The sequence below is a fragment of the Capra hircus genome, chromosome 9 (assembly GCF_001704415.2).
Source record: "Capra hircus breed San Clemente chromosome 9, ASM170441v1, whole genome shotgun sequence".
NCBI lineage: Eukaryota > Metazoa > Chordata > Mammalia > Artiodactyla > Bovidae > Capra > Capra hircus.
The window spans coordinates 72,790,063-72,807,807 of NC_030816.1; the positions used below are offsets into that span (position 1 = coordinate 72,790,063).

A 17,745-nucleotide genomic window follows, 5' to 3' on the forward strand; every position below is an offset into this window, starting at 1 on the left:
TATTTTCTTTTTTATATGCATTTATGTAAGCGGGAACCAGGTTTATGGGAGGTAAGTGATTGTGGAAGTGGGTTGTACTGGCTGTGCTGGCTGGCTGGGCTAGCTGCTTTTTTGCGGGGGCTGAGGGATCTAAAGACAAGTCTGTGAGAATGCAAGGGTGTGTTGACAGGAGCCCCTGACCGTGTGTGTGTGTGTGTTTCCCTCCAGGCGGGGAGGAACAGGTGTTTGAGAATTCCCCGGTCCCAGATGAAAGGTCCGCCCTGTACTCCGGCGTGCACAAGAAGCCCTTTTTCTTTGATGCTTCTCCTGAGAAACCCCCAGAAGATGACTCAGACTCTCTCACCACTTCTCCATCATCCAGTAGCCTGGACACCTGGGGTGCTGGCCGCAAATTGGTCAAAACCTTCAGCAAAGGAGAGAGCCGGGGCCTGATAAAGCCCCCCAAGAAGATGGGGACATTCTTCTCGTACCCGGAAGACGACAAGGCTCAGAAGGTGTCCCGCTCCCTCACCGAGGGGGAGATGAAGAAGGGGCTCGGGTCCCTGAGCCACGGGGTAAGTACCGATGGTCTCTGCTTCTATGACAGCCACCGTCGGCGACACCACCTCCTGGCGTCCCTGGAGGAGGTGCAGAGTGTCCGGAAGCAGATCCGCTTGAAGAAGACAGACGCTAATCACTCGTGCTCCAGAGCTTTCCTCTACCAGCGCCCCTCCAGGAAGGGCGTCCACAGTGCCACCTGCGACCTGCAGCTGCTCCGGCAGAAACCCAAAGGGGGCGGGGGCTGTGGCGGCCCCAGCAGGAGGGCGCGCGGGCGCCCCGCGGTCAGCGAGTTCAATGTCACCTACGTGGTGGAGCGCAGCCTGTACAGCCACCTGAACCTGACCCAGCTAGTGCGTCCTGCCTCGGACAGGACCCTGAGCAAGGCCGAGAAGCAGGACCTGAGGCGGTGCTTGCTGGAGGAGGAGGAGGAGGCCAAGAGGAAGTGGGCCGCCACGGTGGACCGCTGTACTAAGAGGGTTCTCTTGAGAATCCACCAGAAGTCCGTGAGTCACCCAGACGGTCCCGGGATGGCCTTGTCATTTCTGTGACGTTCAGTCAAGTGTTATGGCCTCTCTTGCTGGGAGCCTGGCTCCCTCCCCCTCTTCTTCTGGTCCCTCACTCCATCACCTCCATTCCTAACCCCACTTCTCTTAAAGGAATCGCTCCTTCCTTCTTTGTCATCTGCCCTCTTGTCAGCTGAAGCTGTTGGATTTTTAATGCAAGTCGCTTAGTCGTGTCCGACTCTTTGCGACCACATGGACTGACCATACACTCCGTGGGATCCTCCAGGCCAGAATCCCGGAGTGGGTGGCCGTTCTGTTCTCCAGGGAAATCTTCCAAACCAGGGATCGAACTCGGGTCTCCCGCATTGCAGGCGGTTCTTTACCGTCTGAGCCACCAGGGAAGCCTTTAAAACTAAACATTGAAACTGATTCAGAGAAGGGCTCTCAGAGTACAGGGTGGGGTTTGGCCTTCTAGAAGTGGCTGCCTTGAGTCCCAGCCATCCTATCACTTGACCACAAGACGCTGATTCAAAACAGAAGGACGTTTTGCCCTGCAAGGAGGTGTCTCTTCTCCAGTTAATTAGAACAATAAGAACTAGCTCACAGTAGATGGGCACCACCGTGCTCACCAATTTAAAAACCATTGTGAAATACATTTATGTCTGGGGGACAAACGGAAAGTTCTCCAATCTAAAAGGAAAGAAAAATTAGAGCTCTTTTGTTTTACTTAAGTATATTTGATGTGCTTATCTTTTTAAACAAAAGGGCCTTCCACTGCCCCATAGATTCTTCTGTACCTAGCAAGGAATAAAGTACTGACTTTCAAATTTAAAAAAATGGTCTTCAATTTCATTACTGAATGGAGACTTGGTGGAATTTATTTTTAGGGCAAGACTTATATTGAACTGGAGAATATAAGTATTTCCCCATGGAAATTACCACTCAACTTTTAGTTCGCACAAGAGCCTATATAAAACGGCACAGGATGAGGCTGAACTGTGGGCTTTTGGCCCCTGGCGCCCTGCTTAATCCACCTGGGGCTGCTGGCCTGTCCCCTTTCAAAGGTCTGAAGGAATAGACTGTTGCTGCCTCCCATGGTGGCTTCTCCCAGAGTTCTTCACATATGTAAGGTGTACTTCCCAGGGTGGTTACTGTAATCTAAATTCATTCAATCAAGTTCTGTTTCTGGGGTCAGTGCCATCCTTATAGAATGCTTACATCTATACCAGCCCTTAGGTCTTCCAAATATCCCCACGTGTTGCCTTTCTCGCTAGGTCTTACTTTCCATTTTTTTTCACCTTCTTGTAAATCTTGCAACACTTTTAATATTATCAGTAACAGCTTTTGCTCTGGTTCTGTGTCTTGGCAGCAGTTGTGGTTGGTTTTGTTTTTGTTGTAAAGTAATAGTTCTTTGTTACTATTTCTTGTTATCACCCCTTCAGTTCTGACCCACAGATCTTTTGGAAAATACTTGTGGCCACCTAGTCTTGGTATAATTTGTTGTTGTTTTTTTAACCTTCAGAGGTGTTCTGCCTAGTTTATTTGCCTGTGTACCTTGACAGATCAGATCCACTTCTCTGTGAACTGATGGCTCACCCCTGTGAGTTTAAATCAGATAATATGGAGGAGTTTTGCAACTGAGTGACTTGAGTTGCTCGCTCATATATCCCTTATATTATTTATATTATAAATATAATACTATTTATATTATTATAATATATTAATTATATTATATATAAATTATATTATTATATTATATATAATATATAATATTATATTATATATATTATTTATATTATTTATATTACTTCCTCAGAACCTTCTCTTTAGAAGTGGTATTTGCATCGGTGGGCCCGTGATTAATTCTTCATTGATGCTGAGTATGGACATTTGGACGAGCTTGTTTTCATGTACTGACTCCGCCACTTGTAAAAGTGGCACTCTGGAACCTCTGTCCCCAGCATCAACCTGACACTAGGTGCTTTTTGAAATACTGTGAGCTTGAGGCAGTACTGGACAGTTTTAATACTCGCTGAAATTACGTGTTCAGTGCTAAAGTAGAAATTTGAACCTACCGTTTCTTGTAGTTGTACAATCAAGAAAATGAAATTTAATTATTCAGAGAACATCAGTTCAGTTCAGTTCAGTCGCTCAGTCATGTCCGACTCTTTGCGACCCCATGAATCGCAGCATGCCAAGTATCCCTGTCCAACCCCAACTCCTGGAGTTCCCTCAGACTCACGTCCATCGAGTCAGTGATGCCATCCAGCCATCTCATCCTCTGTCGTCCCCTTCTCCTCCTGCCCCCAATCCCTCCCAGCATCGGAGTCTTTCCCAATGAGTCAACTCTTCGCATGAGGTGGCCAAAGTACTGGAGATTCAGCATTAGCATCATTCCTTCCAAAGAAATCCCAGGGCTGATCTCCTTCAGAATGGACTGGTTGATTTTCCTTGCAGTCCAAGGGACTCTCGAGCCTTCCCCAATACCACAGTTCAAAAGCATCAATAGGGGAGTATTAGTGTTTTTGTTTTTCCTGTTGTTTTTGGCCATGCTGTGTGGAGTATGAAGTCTTAGTTCCCCAACCTGGGATCAAACCCATGGCCTCTGCGGTAGACTGCTAAGTCACTTCAGTCGTGTCCGACTCTGTGTGACCCCATAGACTGCAGCCCACCAGGCTCCCCCATCCCCGGGATTCTCCAGGCAAGAACGCTGGAGTGGGTTGCCATTTCCTTCTCCAGCCTGCGGTAGAAGCACAGGCTTTAACCCCTGTTGTTAAATATTTTAGCAACAGAAGAAGGGTTTTCGTTTTTGTTTTTAAGAGGTTAAGATAATTTCTTTGCTTGGTTCACTTAAGTCTTTTCCATTCTTCTTGTCATATCTCTCTTTCATTTTATTCAAAAGTATACTTTCCTTTTCTCTTCAACCTTGATCTTTTTGTCTTTCAAATTATGCCATATTTGCTTGATGAAACCTCAGGGAAATGACAATGCTTTGTACTCACTGGAAACGGTCATTTGTCTTGCTTTTTATTTGGTCATTCAATTTTGTTTGGGGGAACAGACATGCATGACATTTTGGAATTTTGTCCATTTGAAAAAAATCCAACCTCCCCCCAAAACATGTTTTCAACTGCATGACCATTCCATTGACTGGCTCTCCTCATCCACAAGCATCTATCTAAAATTTTCTTGTAATTTCTGTACAGGAGATGTTTGAACTTGAAAAGCTTCATGTAAGCTTTATTTACGTAGACCACTGAAGTCAAAGATTGGTTTACTTTCTGTTACTCTTCTGTTTTCTCTGTTGAAAGAGTGCTGCTTCAAGAGCTGCTTGATATAATAGAAAAAGTTGTAGATTAGTTCAAGCGGTACTGTTATATTTGGTTCATCCTTCATACAGAAGAACCAGTTCCAAATATCTTAGCCTATCACTGGAAGAAGTTTTAGTTGGCAGTTAAGAAAACCAGTCCACTCTTTCCTCTAAACTTCTTATTTTAGGAAAAAATGCATGCAGCAGGCTTATGAAGACATAAATAAGCTTCTAATTTATTGTAGTTATAGTTTCCACATAAATTCTTTGTCAGTTATTTCATGTGCATCAGAAATAACATGCTGGGCTCCAGTGGTGCAGTCAGCATTGGAATTCAAAGCAGGGGGAGCACGAGAGACATAAAATGATGAGGCATCTGGATGCCATACTGTGTCTGTGGAGCCCCGAGTCACAGGAAAGCGACTGGAATAAAATGACTGCCTTTGCAGAAATGAGAAAATGTATTTGGCACTATACACTGGAAAGGGGAGAAGTTAAAGTTAAAAATCAGCCTTGAGAGGTGGTCATGACATTGCTTGCAGATGAGGGGGTTTGGTGATGATTTTGTTTACAGAGGTATTGTCTCTTTTTATAGAATTGATACAGGTCTGAGTAAGTTAACTGTAAGGGAAATCACATTGTCCGTTGATATTCATATAAACTGAAAGTCATGTCTATTGGAAGTCGTGTCCATGGTAGACTGTTTAAAACAGCAGCCGCAGCTTTGATGAAGGAGAACAGTTATGTGCTATCCTGGATGTTGGTTATCCTGAAATGCCTCCTGTAGCACTTCCTTCTCCCGGCCTTTCTTTCTGTCATACCAGCTGTCACTCACTTTTGGGTCCATTCTTAGGATTGCTGTGGTTTTACAGTTGAAGATCCCAGAATATAAGGCCCAGAACTAAGCTCTAGTTCTTCACTCGCATATTTAGAATGTTGACTAAATCTCGACTTCAGTACTACAGTTGCCAGGACAAGCTACCGTATTCTCAGAGTGGTGGTGGTGGTCGGTGGTTCAGTCATTCAGTCATGTCCAACTCTTTGAGACCCCATGTACTATAGCCCACCAGGCTCTTCTGTCCATGGGATTCTCTAGGCAAGAATACTGGAGGGAGTTGCCATTTCCTTCTCCAGGGGCTCTTCCCAAACCAGGGATGAAACCCATGTCTCCTGCATTGCAGGCAGATTCTTTACTGCTAAGCCACTAGGGAGTGTCTGCTTTGTGCCAGACAGTGTGCTAAAAGTCTCAAATATAGGATATAGACAGTATTTCACTAATGTAGAAACCAGAGCTTGGAGAGTTTAAGTACTTTACCTGTGGTCACACAGCAAGTTAAGTGGTAGACCCAGGATTTGGATCTATATCTTTGTGATTCCAAAACCCTAGGCATTTTCCTTCTTGGATGGTCCCACTTTCTCAGTTCAGTTAATGTGTGCCTGAAAGTGAAAGTTGCTCAGTCGTGTCCAGCTCTTTGCAACCCTATGGACTATACAGTCCATGGAATTCTCCAGGCCAGAATACTGGAGTGGGTAGCTTATCCCTTCTTCAGCAAATCTTCCCGACCCAGGAATTGAACCGGGGTCTCCTACATTGCAGGTGGATTCTTTACCAACTGAGCTACCAGGGAAGCAGCAGAATATGTACCTGAGGTGTATTTATTTTCAATAAGCAATGTTCATAGGATACGTTGTGCTTTTCTGTTCATTTCTTCCATTTAATAGCTGCTACTTAGAGTTCTCTGAGAAACAAGTAATAGAAAACATTGACACCCAAATCTGTTGTTCAGATTTTATTACCAATTGCTTTAGAAGATAATAGATTGTAACAAAAATTAGTATGCTTTGAGTTTCTCCTTTTTCTCAATGATTTGGGGGTTTCAGGGGGTAGGGGTACGGATGGGGACGCTCTTCTAGAAACACAACAGAGAGTTCAAAGTTCTGGGGATATAGCAGCACTGAAGCATAAGCAGTTCCGTTCAGTTTGAAACCAACCAGAAGGACAGTAAAGTTTTCATTCTTTATAACGTCAATGGTTTTCCTGTTGAAATTAAAGAAGTGTGGTCAAAGGCGGTCATGGAATCAGCTTTTTCTTTCTGGGCAAATGTGGTGTCTTTACTTCATACACTCTGAGCAAAGGGTCATAAGTGATTAAGTTGGGCAGTTAGATGGGAGAGTTATCAGCATTTTTCGCTAGGTCAGGAAAGCAATGAGTGAGTAATCCTCTGGGCCTGATTGGACTTTACTTATAAACATAACCTTTTCCTCCATCTGAGTGATTTAAAACTAAACAAAACAAGAGGCTGTTAGAAAGGCCTGCTTTCAATGGACTTCAGATCTGGGTTTCCAAGACTGCTTTGAGCACATGGATTTTCGAATACATGTTCCCTCGTTATTATTCCTATAGCCAATATTAAGGGGAATAGAAGGGAAATTCTGTGGCTAAGAGACAGGGCATCTTGAGCAATTAACATATGTTTGGTATTTTTGCATTGTATATATATATATATGTATGTGTGTGTATATATATATATATATTTTTTTTTTTTTAAAACCAGTTGGTTTTTGCATGTGAAGGGGACTCTGAACCTGTGGTGCAGGCGTAGTTCCAGCAGCCCGTGGAAGGGCAAAATGAGTGACGACGTCTCCTTATAACATGAACCATGTGTTTTTTTCATCATTTCTCCTTTCTTACTCATCCTGTAACACGTTTGTGGTCCACTGACATTCTGCAAACGGGACGCGTGTTGGGTCAGTGCCCTGTTCGGTGGCTTAAACATAACTGGATTATTTCTGCCTTGCCTTCTCCTTTCCACAGAGAACCTGCAGTTTTGGAGGATTTGACTTGACAAATCGTTCTCTGCACATCGGCAGTAATAATTCGGACCCAATGGTGAGTACGCGTCAGAAGCGAGGGAAAAGGTTTGCATTCAAGTGACGTGTTGGACACAGTTTCACATTTAGTATTTTTGAGAATCGATACTAGGTAACCATCCTCCAGGGATCCTAAATCATGTTTGGAGAGAAGCCTTGTTTCACCGTCTTAAAGCCTCTTTTTGGTTTCATATGGAATGGAAGATGACCATCTCTCTCTTTGCAGGAGCATCATTCCTTTAATGTCTTGGTTCCCAGGTTTCTTCAAATCACAAGTCCAGAGGAGTTTGGTTTCTGCAGTTTTAGTCATTGGTGCTCCCAAGCTTTCTGTTCACCATAGTTGCGTGTGTATGTGGCTGTTACACGTGGGTAGTGCCACAGGAGAGAGCCCTGTGATTTGGGTTTCAAGAATATGAGCCAGCATTTCTGAAAACCAGCCTTATCATAGGCCATGTGTGTATCTCTGCACTAAGCTTAGGACTTCCTGATCTGGAGTGTCCTGAAATGAACCTAGTCCCCTTGGGGCCAAAGCAAACCAGACTCCTCTGAGCCAAGGTTACTGCCTTTTCAGACTTGTCTCTGAATCACAATCTGGGGCCAGGCCCCCACTGTGGTGTACAGGTTTCCCTTCAACTTTACCTTCTGAGATTCCCAAGGGTGTTGGTGTATTTTCCATACAGTTTTGTTTTCCCCTTGTGCATTTTATCGTGAAGCTGTGAAATCAGGATTCTGTGCTTTATATTTGTCATGATCACGTGTCAGCTAAAGCACCCATCTATGATATTTTTGTAGTGTCTCAGAATTTCCTGGGAGAATAAAATTATTTTATTTGGATATCAAATTTTATTGATTCATAAACCAATAATTTTATCTGGTCAATCTTTTAAAAAATAAAAGTATAATTTCTTATTTCTTTTTCCAAGGGAAAGCCTCCCTCCCGCCGCCGCCCCCCCCAATATAAAATAGAAGGAGAAGTGACTACAATCGAACTTGTTCAGGGAAAAATAAATTTATGCACGGTTAGGAGTTGACCACATGGAATGCTTCAGTGATAGAAATCTATTCAGGGGATGGACTTCTAATGGTTAAGATTTGCTGTTTTGTTCTTACTACTTTCTTGGGTGACTCAGTAGTATTATCGTTTTTTTTTTTCTTCCTCTTGCTGGGATTAAGTGAACACTGGTTCATCTGAATCATTCTTTATTGATGAAACACAGTCCCCTTGGGTATTTAAACTGGTGGGAAAAAATGCAATAGGAGAAGAATATATCATACTAAGTTTAAATAAAACTAACTCATATTCTACTTTAAACAAATAAACATAAGCCAGTTAGTCAGTCGCTTTAATTTTTAATCATAAAGATAAATTACAGCACTGAGTTAACATAAGAAAAATGTGGAGATCCTGGGTCATGCCAACATTTTGCTGAGAGGTAGGACATTCATGGTTTGAATAATAAAACCTGTTTTGGTACTTCATTTTCTGTGATTAAAGATACTTAATAAATTTTGTTTTGCAGGGTAAAGAAGGAGATTTTGTGTATAAAGAAGTAATCAAATCACCCACTGCCTCCCGAATCTCTCTTGGAAAAAAGGTGAAATCCGTGAAAGAGACAATGAGGAAGAGAATGTCTAAAAAATATAGCAGCTCTGTCTCTGAGCAGGTATGTGGCAGTCAAGCAAATACCCTCTTGCTTCTTTTGCATAACAAAAACAGCTGGGGTTGGTCTGTCTTGAGATTTTCAGTGGTGCTAAATACATTCATTGGCATTAACCAGGCTCCAGGACCATGCCTAGTTTGTGTAGACAAACAGTGGATTCAGCAAATATTTATTAAGCACTTAGGGTCATCCGAGCACCAGGCTTGGTGCTGGGAATACAAATCAGGTCTTGTGTTCTATGTACAGATGAGCAAAAGAGACAGACATGTAAAGAAATGATTATTCTGTAGTAAAAATAAGCACTAAAATTTAGAAAACAAAGGAAGGATTTTATTTTCTAAAGGATCCTTTCTTTCAAAATGTATGTCACCAGAATCAAACCTTAAAGAGACACTCAAATTTTCTCATGAAGCAGACTTTTCAAATAAATGTAATATAAGTTGTTCTTAGGAGCACATAGCAAGTCTGAGAAATAAACTGAGAAAGTGTTTCCTAGCTGCAGGACTTACATAATAATCATGTTTCTGCAGGGGTGTGTGTGTTCACTAAATAGCTTTATCTGGAAACATTAAGATATCAAAGAATTGACAACGCCTCCTCCCCTAGCTCTGTAATTTCATCACTAGGAACATGACCTTCTTTTTATGGATGGAAGGAATAAAGACACTTGGAAAGCTGGGCCTGAGATAATTCTGACCATTAAAATTTCAAAACACTCTCTTCTGACACCTTTATAGTGTTCTTTCTGTAGTCTGTTGAAGTCCCCCTGTGTCAGCTGGTTGTCTTAACTTGAAATACCTAGGTAATGCCTCTTTAGCTACAAAATGAAACAGACATTTTTGCTCAGCTGCTGCCCTCTAGTGGACATGGTGAGCTAAAATGCATGTCTGAATCACTCAGCACCAGCTAGCCGAGCCTCCTGCACTGGGCTTCAAACAAAGCCTGTGCATCTTCTGTTTATTACAGTGGTTCTCATGGGGTATTGGGGGTGGGGTGGTGATTTTGCTCCCCCCACCAAGCCCAGGGCATCGGCTGGGGACAGTTTTGATACTTGCAATGGGTTAGGATGGAGTGGTGTTGAGGATGCATCTTACAATGCACAGGACAGGCCTCTGCAACAAAGAATTAATCATGCAAAATACCCAGAGTGCCCAGGTTGAGACCCTGTGGCTTGTTATACCTACAGGGGATGTCTGGCTTCCTCCAGACTCCCTGAATGTTACCCTTATTCTTTTCCTTTCTTGTCCCTATGGATGTGGGAGTGATGGAAAGTCTATATTTCTACCCAGCAATGAGGCAGACTGCAGATGCTTCTATGAGACAGACTACATGCCAATGAAAGCATGGATTTAAAGCACTTATTATTTAGTTGATTTTTTTCCCCCAGATTGATATATCTACTAAAAGCTCTTGTAAACATATTCCTGGGTTTTGTTTTTTTTTTTTTTTTTTTGCTTTGTGGATCATTAGCATATAGCTTTCATGTAATTTTGAGCATTTCTCTATAATTTTACTGCTATATAGATGCCTTGTATTTTTATTTTCCTGTTTATTTAGAACAGTCATTTCACATAAGCAAAAAAAGAAGGAATCATTATAGTGCTTTTTGGAGAAAGGAAATTAACATTGTAAGGCTTAAAAAAAATCTTTTTAGTAAATATATAAACTCTTCTGGTAAGGATTTTTGTCTGCTCTGTTCCTGCTATATGCCCAGCATCTGAAATAGTACCTGTGGTATTCAATAAATGTGATGAATGAATTAATAATTAAGAGCCTTATGAACATACACTATCAGAGATGTATATTTCATATTGCTGTTTTTCAAACTGAGATTTTTTTTCCAGAAGAATTTTTAGAAGATTTTAATTGGATAGGTGGTTTATTTTATGATTCAGAAAAGAGAAATGAAAACCAACCTCCTCAGGAATTCATCCTTTGCAGCTTCAGTAACTTCCTAATAATGCACCTCTCTTTATTATTGTTGCTGAGGTTGTTTGCTCTCTTTTCTTAAATGGAAAGCAGAAGTATGTTTTGGATCAGAAGCTGCCCTTTTGATTGTCCTTAAAAGTTTGCAGGGCCCCGCAGAATCTCTCAGAGCCCTTCTGATGATTCGGCACTATGCAAATAACAGGTTTCGTTTAGATGGTTTTGTGCTCACGTGGCTGTGTAGTATGACAGAGACTGTTCTGTTTGGGCAAGTAGACCATTCTGACTGCAGACTTTTAAAAATGTGACAGTGTCTGTCTATATAGCACTTCAAATCAAATAAGCATGTTACAGTTACACGTGCAGATGAGGGCCTGCCAAATTAATGGATACCAAGCCACCCCAAAAGTGAGAAGTTCTGCTGAGTCACTTCTGTCTGTATTCAGATCTGAAAGAGGCTTGACAGCTTTTTACTAACAACAAACTAAAAGCAATCAATGAAGCTAAACTCGTAGGGTGACTTATGGAAACTGTATTATAGATAGAAAAATGGTATGTTTGAGGTACAGCTGACCTTTGAACAACACAGGTTTGAACTGTACAGGTCAGCTCATGGGTGGATTTTTTTCAGTAGTAAACACTATCACTATACATACAACCTATGGTTGTCTGAACCCACAAATGTGGAGCTATAGATAAAGAGAGCCAACTGCACCCCTAACCTCTGTGTTGTGCAAGGGTCAACTGTGTATCTGGGTCCTAAGTGGGTATTTTATTAGCCAATTTCAATAATTTGTGTAAACAGAAATATAAAAATCTGATCTCTATTTTTAAAAACAAAAACAAGGAATACACTTTTTTTTAATGTAGAAATTTCCCTTCAAATAGATAAAATATTTTCTGATAGTACTTCTGGATACTACATCACTAGTGGATTGTATTTGATCTACATTTGAGGTCCAGCTTTGTGGCCCAGATGGTAAAAAATATGCCTGCAATATGGGAGACCCAGGTTCGATCCCTGGGTTGAGAAGATCCCCTAGAGAAGGGAATGGCTACCCACTCCAGTATTCTTGCCTGGAGAATTCCATGGACAGAAGAGCCTGGTGGGCTGCAGTACATGGGGTTGCAAAGAGTTGGACATGACTGCGCTGCTAACACTGTATTACTGAACTAGGGAATATGCAGAGAGTCTCTAAGGCTTTAACAAAATGTTTTGTCTCCAAGGTAGAGAGATTTTTTTTTCAAGAACATCTGTTAGAGCATGAAAAACACATTTTGAGTGCTTAATTAATAGTTATGTAAGCTACAACTTGAAGATGAAACAGGATATAGATTAAAAAGAAGGTGTATTTTGGGTAAAGCATCAGACATGAGTATAAAGATGAATTCGGTTGATTTCGTTGCTAAACAGCTGTGTATTACAAAAAGATACACACCCCCTCTGACGAAATGTGATTTTGTCGAAACTCCTTTCAGGATTCAGGCCTTGATGGGATGCCGGGCTCCCCTCCGTCCTCTCAGCCTGACAGTGAACACGTGGACAAGCCCAAGCTCAAAGCCGGAGGTTCTGTGGAGAGTCTGCGGAGTTCTCTGAGCGGTCAAAGCTCGATGAGTGCGTCCAGTTTGCAATCATAGATGATTTCCTTGGCGTCTAAGCCAGACTTTTGCTGAGTGTCAGGTTCAGGCAATTTAAAGATAAATAAGACCGAGTTCTTACCCTTAGGGTGCTGTTATGAAGACAGACCTGAAAAATACCTGGCCCTAGAGTCCTATTCGTTTAGTAGCCGATGTCTAGCAGTAGCATAAACAAGAGGGTGATGATTTTGGTTGGAGGGGAGAGAGGAAAGCATGTTAGCGGAAGATATGGAGACTGAAGGGAGGAAGTCAAGGGGAAACACTGATAACAATGACCAGCAGAATAAGGGGAGATGACCAGGGTTCTGCAGCGCACACGTTGCTTTACTGACCTCTGGGCGCACCCTCCACCTGCAATAGCAACCAACGATCTTCTGACCGCTTTTTCGTCTTAGAGAATTTGGTAGAAATCTCTCCTCAGTGCATTGCCCTCTGCATGTTGTCATGGTAAATCCAATTCCTTTATTAGCATGTTAGTGGGGGTTTAGTAAAAGAGAAGACAAATGCTTCTCTCCAATTGGCAGTCTTTAATCAAAAAAATGTTTTAGTGCAGAATTCAACACAATAACGTGACATTATTTTCCCCTGATGCATTTGGTGCAGTGGGACTTACCGATAATTTTCTGATTTCACAAAGAAAGCTAATGTCTTCTTAACTTTTATGAATACAAAATGTTGATGAAAACTTTATTAGTAATCTTAGTTTTAGTCAACTAAGAACCAGGAAAAAAAAAAAAGATGAGAGGAGAATGACAAATGTCCCTGAAACACACACTGTTCAACCACTCCTAACCCAGTGGTGGTGTTGGCTGAGCACTATGGGGGAAGAGACCAAGTTTAAACCCACAACTTAAAAGAATTTGGCTTTGGGCAAGTTACTTGACCTCTTTGAGCTTCCTCATCTGTAAAACGGGGTAAAGACAGTATGCCTCACAAATGGGAGGTTATGAAGGTTAAGGCTGGTGTCCTCTATCAGACAGTTTCCATGTCACCTGGCTTCCCTGGTCATAAAGATAACGTGCTGGAGTCCCCTGTCCAATTAGGGGCTTGATTAGGGAGAACACTCAGAAAACTCAGATCGTCCCCTGGCCTCTGCTCAGGTCAGGCTCATGACTGCCTTCCTCTGGCCCTTAACCTTTCTAGTCTGTGATCGCTTCAGAGTTGCCAGCTTTAATTTGCGTTGACCCAAGTTCTGCATGTGTTCCCTACAGGTGGTCAGACAGTGAGCACCACCGATTCCTCGACCAGCAATAGGGAGAGTGTCAAGTCGGAAGATGGTGATGACGAGGAGCCCCCATACCGGGGCCCGTTCTGTGGGCGCGCCAGGGTGCACACCGACTTCACACCCAGCCCCTACGACACAGACTCGCTCAAGCTCAAGGTGTGTGTTTACTTGACTTCAGAGCAATCACCTCGGGTGCCTTGTGGCTTTAGGAGCCATTCTCTTCTCCTTTGTGTTAAATGCTGAGCTCCTGTGGTGCAAACTGGCCAACGTATCTGCTGCTCCTTTGATAAACTGGTCTCTTCTGCAGTGATAAACCAGAGAACCAGCCAGCCTTTGGGGATAGAGGCAGGCCTTGTGTTAATTCTGTCTTATCACTACGCTGGCCCTGTCCTTTGACCCCAGCTTCCCTCTAGAATTCCCACTGCCTCTCACCTTCCAGTCTCAGTGCTTTTGCCAACTGAAAAGACATGACTGACTTCATTGATGTGATCAGTGACATCCTTATGGAGCAGATGGGATTTCACAAAATGTATGAAGCGAGTATAGAGCAGGGGTTACCACTGACCTCTGATTGGTGGGAATTTTTTCTCCAAGAAGTAGGAGCTCTCTGGGTGAGGATAAGGCCTTCAGAGAGCCAGGTGCCCACCCAGCCGTGAGCCCTGAAGGGTTGGGATCTCGGGCCTCTGTGGGATCCTACACAATCAGGAGTTCTCTCTGTGGTCTCTGCCATACTCCCAATCACATCAGGTGACTCGTGGAGCCCTGATTCTAGTCTTCATAGTGTCTTCACATCGCATGATTGACACTTCTGATGGATTGATGGTTCATGCTTGGAAATGTACCTAATGGAAAGATCCTTCTTCCCTGGGCCACAGAAAGGAGACATCATTGATATAATCAGCAAACCCCCCATGGGCACCTGGATGGGCCTGCTGAACAACAAGGTGGGCACGTTCAAATTCATCTACGTGGACGTGCTCAACGAGGAAGAGGAGAAGCCCAAGCGTGCCACCAGGAGGAGGAGGAAAGGGAGACCCCCCCAGCCGAAGTCGGTGGAGGACCTCCTGGATCGGATCAACCTCAAAGTCAGTTCCGTCCTGTTCTGGCCCCACCCGATCCCACATTACTTTCTCTTAAACTAAGCAAGCAAGGGCACCTTCAGGGAAGGGTGGGGTGATCTGTGTCGTCCAAGAAGGATGACCCATGGCCATTATCCTATAGAATTAGTATTACCAGCACCGTAACACTATCCTTTTCTTCCCTTGAGGGTGATAGAGTAAACTCCGGGTTGAAATTTCCTTCTAGTCCAAAGAGCAACTTTCAAAGAGCTGTGAGCTTCAAGCCACCACCAGGAAGGGCAGTAAGCACAGGTTCCTGGCATCCTGATTGGCCTCACAGAGGTCTTGAGGATTCTCCCTGCCCCCCCTCCCTCCACCACCACCACCATTACCCCTAGCATCTAGTAGGGTGGGTCTACATGGTATGACGTGTTTCCTCCTTGCAAAGCTATCTTGCTCCTGGGGAAGTCACAGGTCTCTCTGAGCTGGGTTTCAGTGGCTCCAGATGAAAGAAATGTCTCCTCCACCACACGCTGGGTAGCATTGCAGGCATCAGCTCACAGGAAGGGCACAATTAAAATGCAGGCCAGTGGAGTCCACCTCAGCTTTCAGTGTACACTTTCTTAACCCAAGGTTAGTGAAGTGCCCCGCTTGCCCACTGAGCTATAGAACTGGAAGGTACAGACTGTTAGAAAGATACTTATTAATTTTTGAATTAGCATAAAAGTGGCTATGGAAAAAGAGTTAAGGGGTTTGAGGATGGTTGTTGGTCGTGGACTATGTGGCTGAGCTGCTGACTCTTCTGTCTTATTTCCCTCCCAGGAGCACATGCCCACTTTCTTGTTCAATGGCTATGAAGATCTGGACACCTTTAAGCTCCTAGAGGAGGAGGACTTGGACGAGTTAAATATCAGGGACCCAGAGCACAGAGCTGTTCTCTTGACAGCAGTGGAGCTGTTACAGGAATATGACAGTAAGTCCCTCACAGCCCAGATGTGTTCAGTGAGATCCATCACATTCTCAGGTCACCAGGAGGCATCCCATAAGCTGCTAATATGTGCTTAGGTCCCCGGAGTCCCTCATTTGATCTTGCTCTTTGAAAAATGTGTTGGTCACTGAGTCGTGTCCAACTCTTTGTTATCCCATAGCCTGTAGCCCACCAGGCTCTTCTGTCTGTGGAATGTTCCAGGCAAGAATACTGGAGTGGGTTGCCTTTTTCTTCTGCAGGGGATCTTCCTGACCCAGGGATTGAATCCAGGGTCTCCTGCATTGCAGGCTCATTCCTTACCATCTGATCCACCAGGGAAGCCCTACTCTTTCCAAAGCCAAGGTCAATTTTGTATTATGTCAAACAGCACAAAGACATCGATTCCCAATGCCAATGCAGGAGCAAAAGAAAACCTTACTACCCAGTACTTTGTCACTGAGAATTGAATTGTATTTTTCTTTTTTTTTTTCTTTTGGACTTAAGACATAGTTCATGCCACCTTGGGGGCTGGTGGGATATACAGCCTTTAGGAGGTCATTAAGATAGCCAGGTGCAAAAGTGACTGACAAACTTGGGGTATCCTGTCTTGCCAAGGGTTAATTACTTCTCAAAGCACATGAGGAGTTGTTTTCTGATTGAATGAATTAGTTAATGAATAAATGAAATTCATCAGCTTGCATTAAAGAAGCAGGGAATCATCTCCAGTGAATATGTAGAGCAGAGATTTCCATATTGCGATTTCTCAGCCAAAATGATAGCTCATTTTTACAGTCCATGAACAGAATTCAGTGAGCTCACAGCTTTTATGTAGTCTATTTGAATACACTGTATCCTTTGCTCCATTAACCCAGTCTTATCTTGTGCTTTATTCTTCACTCTGACATCTAAAATATTCCTGAGATTATTCATCATGAAGGGGGAAGCATCCTTTCCAGTGATTGAATTCAAATGTATTTTCTTTCGTGTGTTCTGCTTCAGGGATATCAGTAGCTAATAGCATTTCCATTGCTAAAAGACACACCAAACCCATGGTTAATGGTGGAAAAAAAATTGTGCGTTACTGAATGTACCAGGCTCAAGAGACAGAAGTAAGTGTCTCAGTACAGTTAAATTCACTTCTGATTAATAGGTTGTCCCTCTAAATTAACTGATGACACACCGTCAAATAGGTGTCTGAACCCTAGATAAACACACTGCCTTTGGGGATAGATTTGGAGGGAATTGTGTTCCGTAGTTAATATCAGTTTATAACTGGGTCTCTTTAGGATTGGAGTTTCCCAGGAGACACCATGGGTGAGGGATTGCCCTGTGACCAGGTTGTGTCAGAGCCTGGCCCAGTGCCTGGTGAGGCTGACCAGCTATATTAATATCAATTAATATCAATTAATGTTTAATTATCTAGTCTCCTGGACCACATCTGCTCTATAAAATAGTTCATTTGCTCTTCCTCAGCCACTGAGAACAGCTGGTTGATAAACCCCATCCTTTAGCATTCAAACATAGAAGGAGCAAAGCTGAATTCTGAGTATATAAGGCAGGATCTGTCTCAAGGGCTGGGGCTCCTTGTCCTTCCTGGGATCATGTCCTGAGATCCGCCCCAGGGATATTTTATAGATAAGGGGATCTTTGCCTGTCATGATGCCCACCCAGCTGTCTAAGGAAGCCTCACTGCTTCTTCATAAATCTCATTTTGAATCAGTGCTGTGCCACTGTTTAGAACATTGTTTATATATAATGTGGTACTTCTTTTTAGTGGTTCTAAAATAAAGGCGTTAGAGGACTCAAGGGTGCCAGTGAGCACCGAGAGCCTGGATCCAGGATTATCCTAGGATGAGACGATTCTACACTCAGCAATTCTAAATTTGTTGTATTTTAGAAGTACGCTAAGTAACTGATAACTTAGAGGAACACATCAGTTTCTGTTAGAGTTGACAGATCCAGAGATCTGCTGAGATCTGAGATGTCTCACTCATCTTCCAGCTCAGCTCCCTCAGAAGCAAGAGACACACCTGCATCATTGCTTGG

General features: G+C 43.2%; 1 protein-coding gene across 5 annotated transcripts in view; it reads left to right on the plus strand.

Annotated features, from left to right (window-relative positions):
- SASH1 (SAM and SH3 domain containing 1) overlaps positions 1–17,745 on the plus strand; it is a 346,563-nt gene that overhangs the window by 313,443 nt on the left and 15,375 nt on the right. For all 5 annotated transcript variants that reach the window (XM_018053320.1, XM_018053321.1, XM_018053322.1 and 2 more), the window contains 7 exons: positions 208–554; positions 7,169–7,243; positions 8,745–8,888; positions 12,291–12,426; positions 13,661–13,830; positions 14,550–14,759; positions 15,555–15,705. In XM_018053320.1, the coding sequence (XP_017908809.1) occupies positions 208–554; positions 7,169–7,243; positions 8,745–8,888; positions 12,291–12,426; positions 13,661–13,830; positions 14,550–14,759; positions 15,555–15,705 (1,233 nt within the window). The remainder of the gene's footprint in view (positions 1–207; positions 555–7,168; positions 7,244–8,744; positions 8,889–12,290; positions 12,427–13,660; positions 13,831–14,549; positions 14,760–15,554; positions 15,706–17,745) is intronic.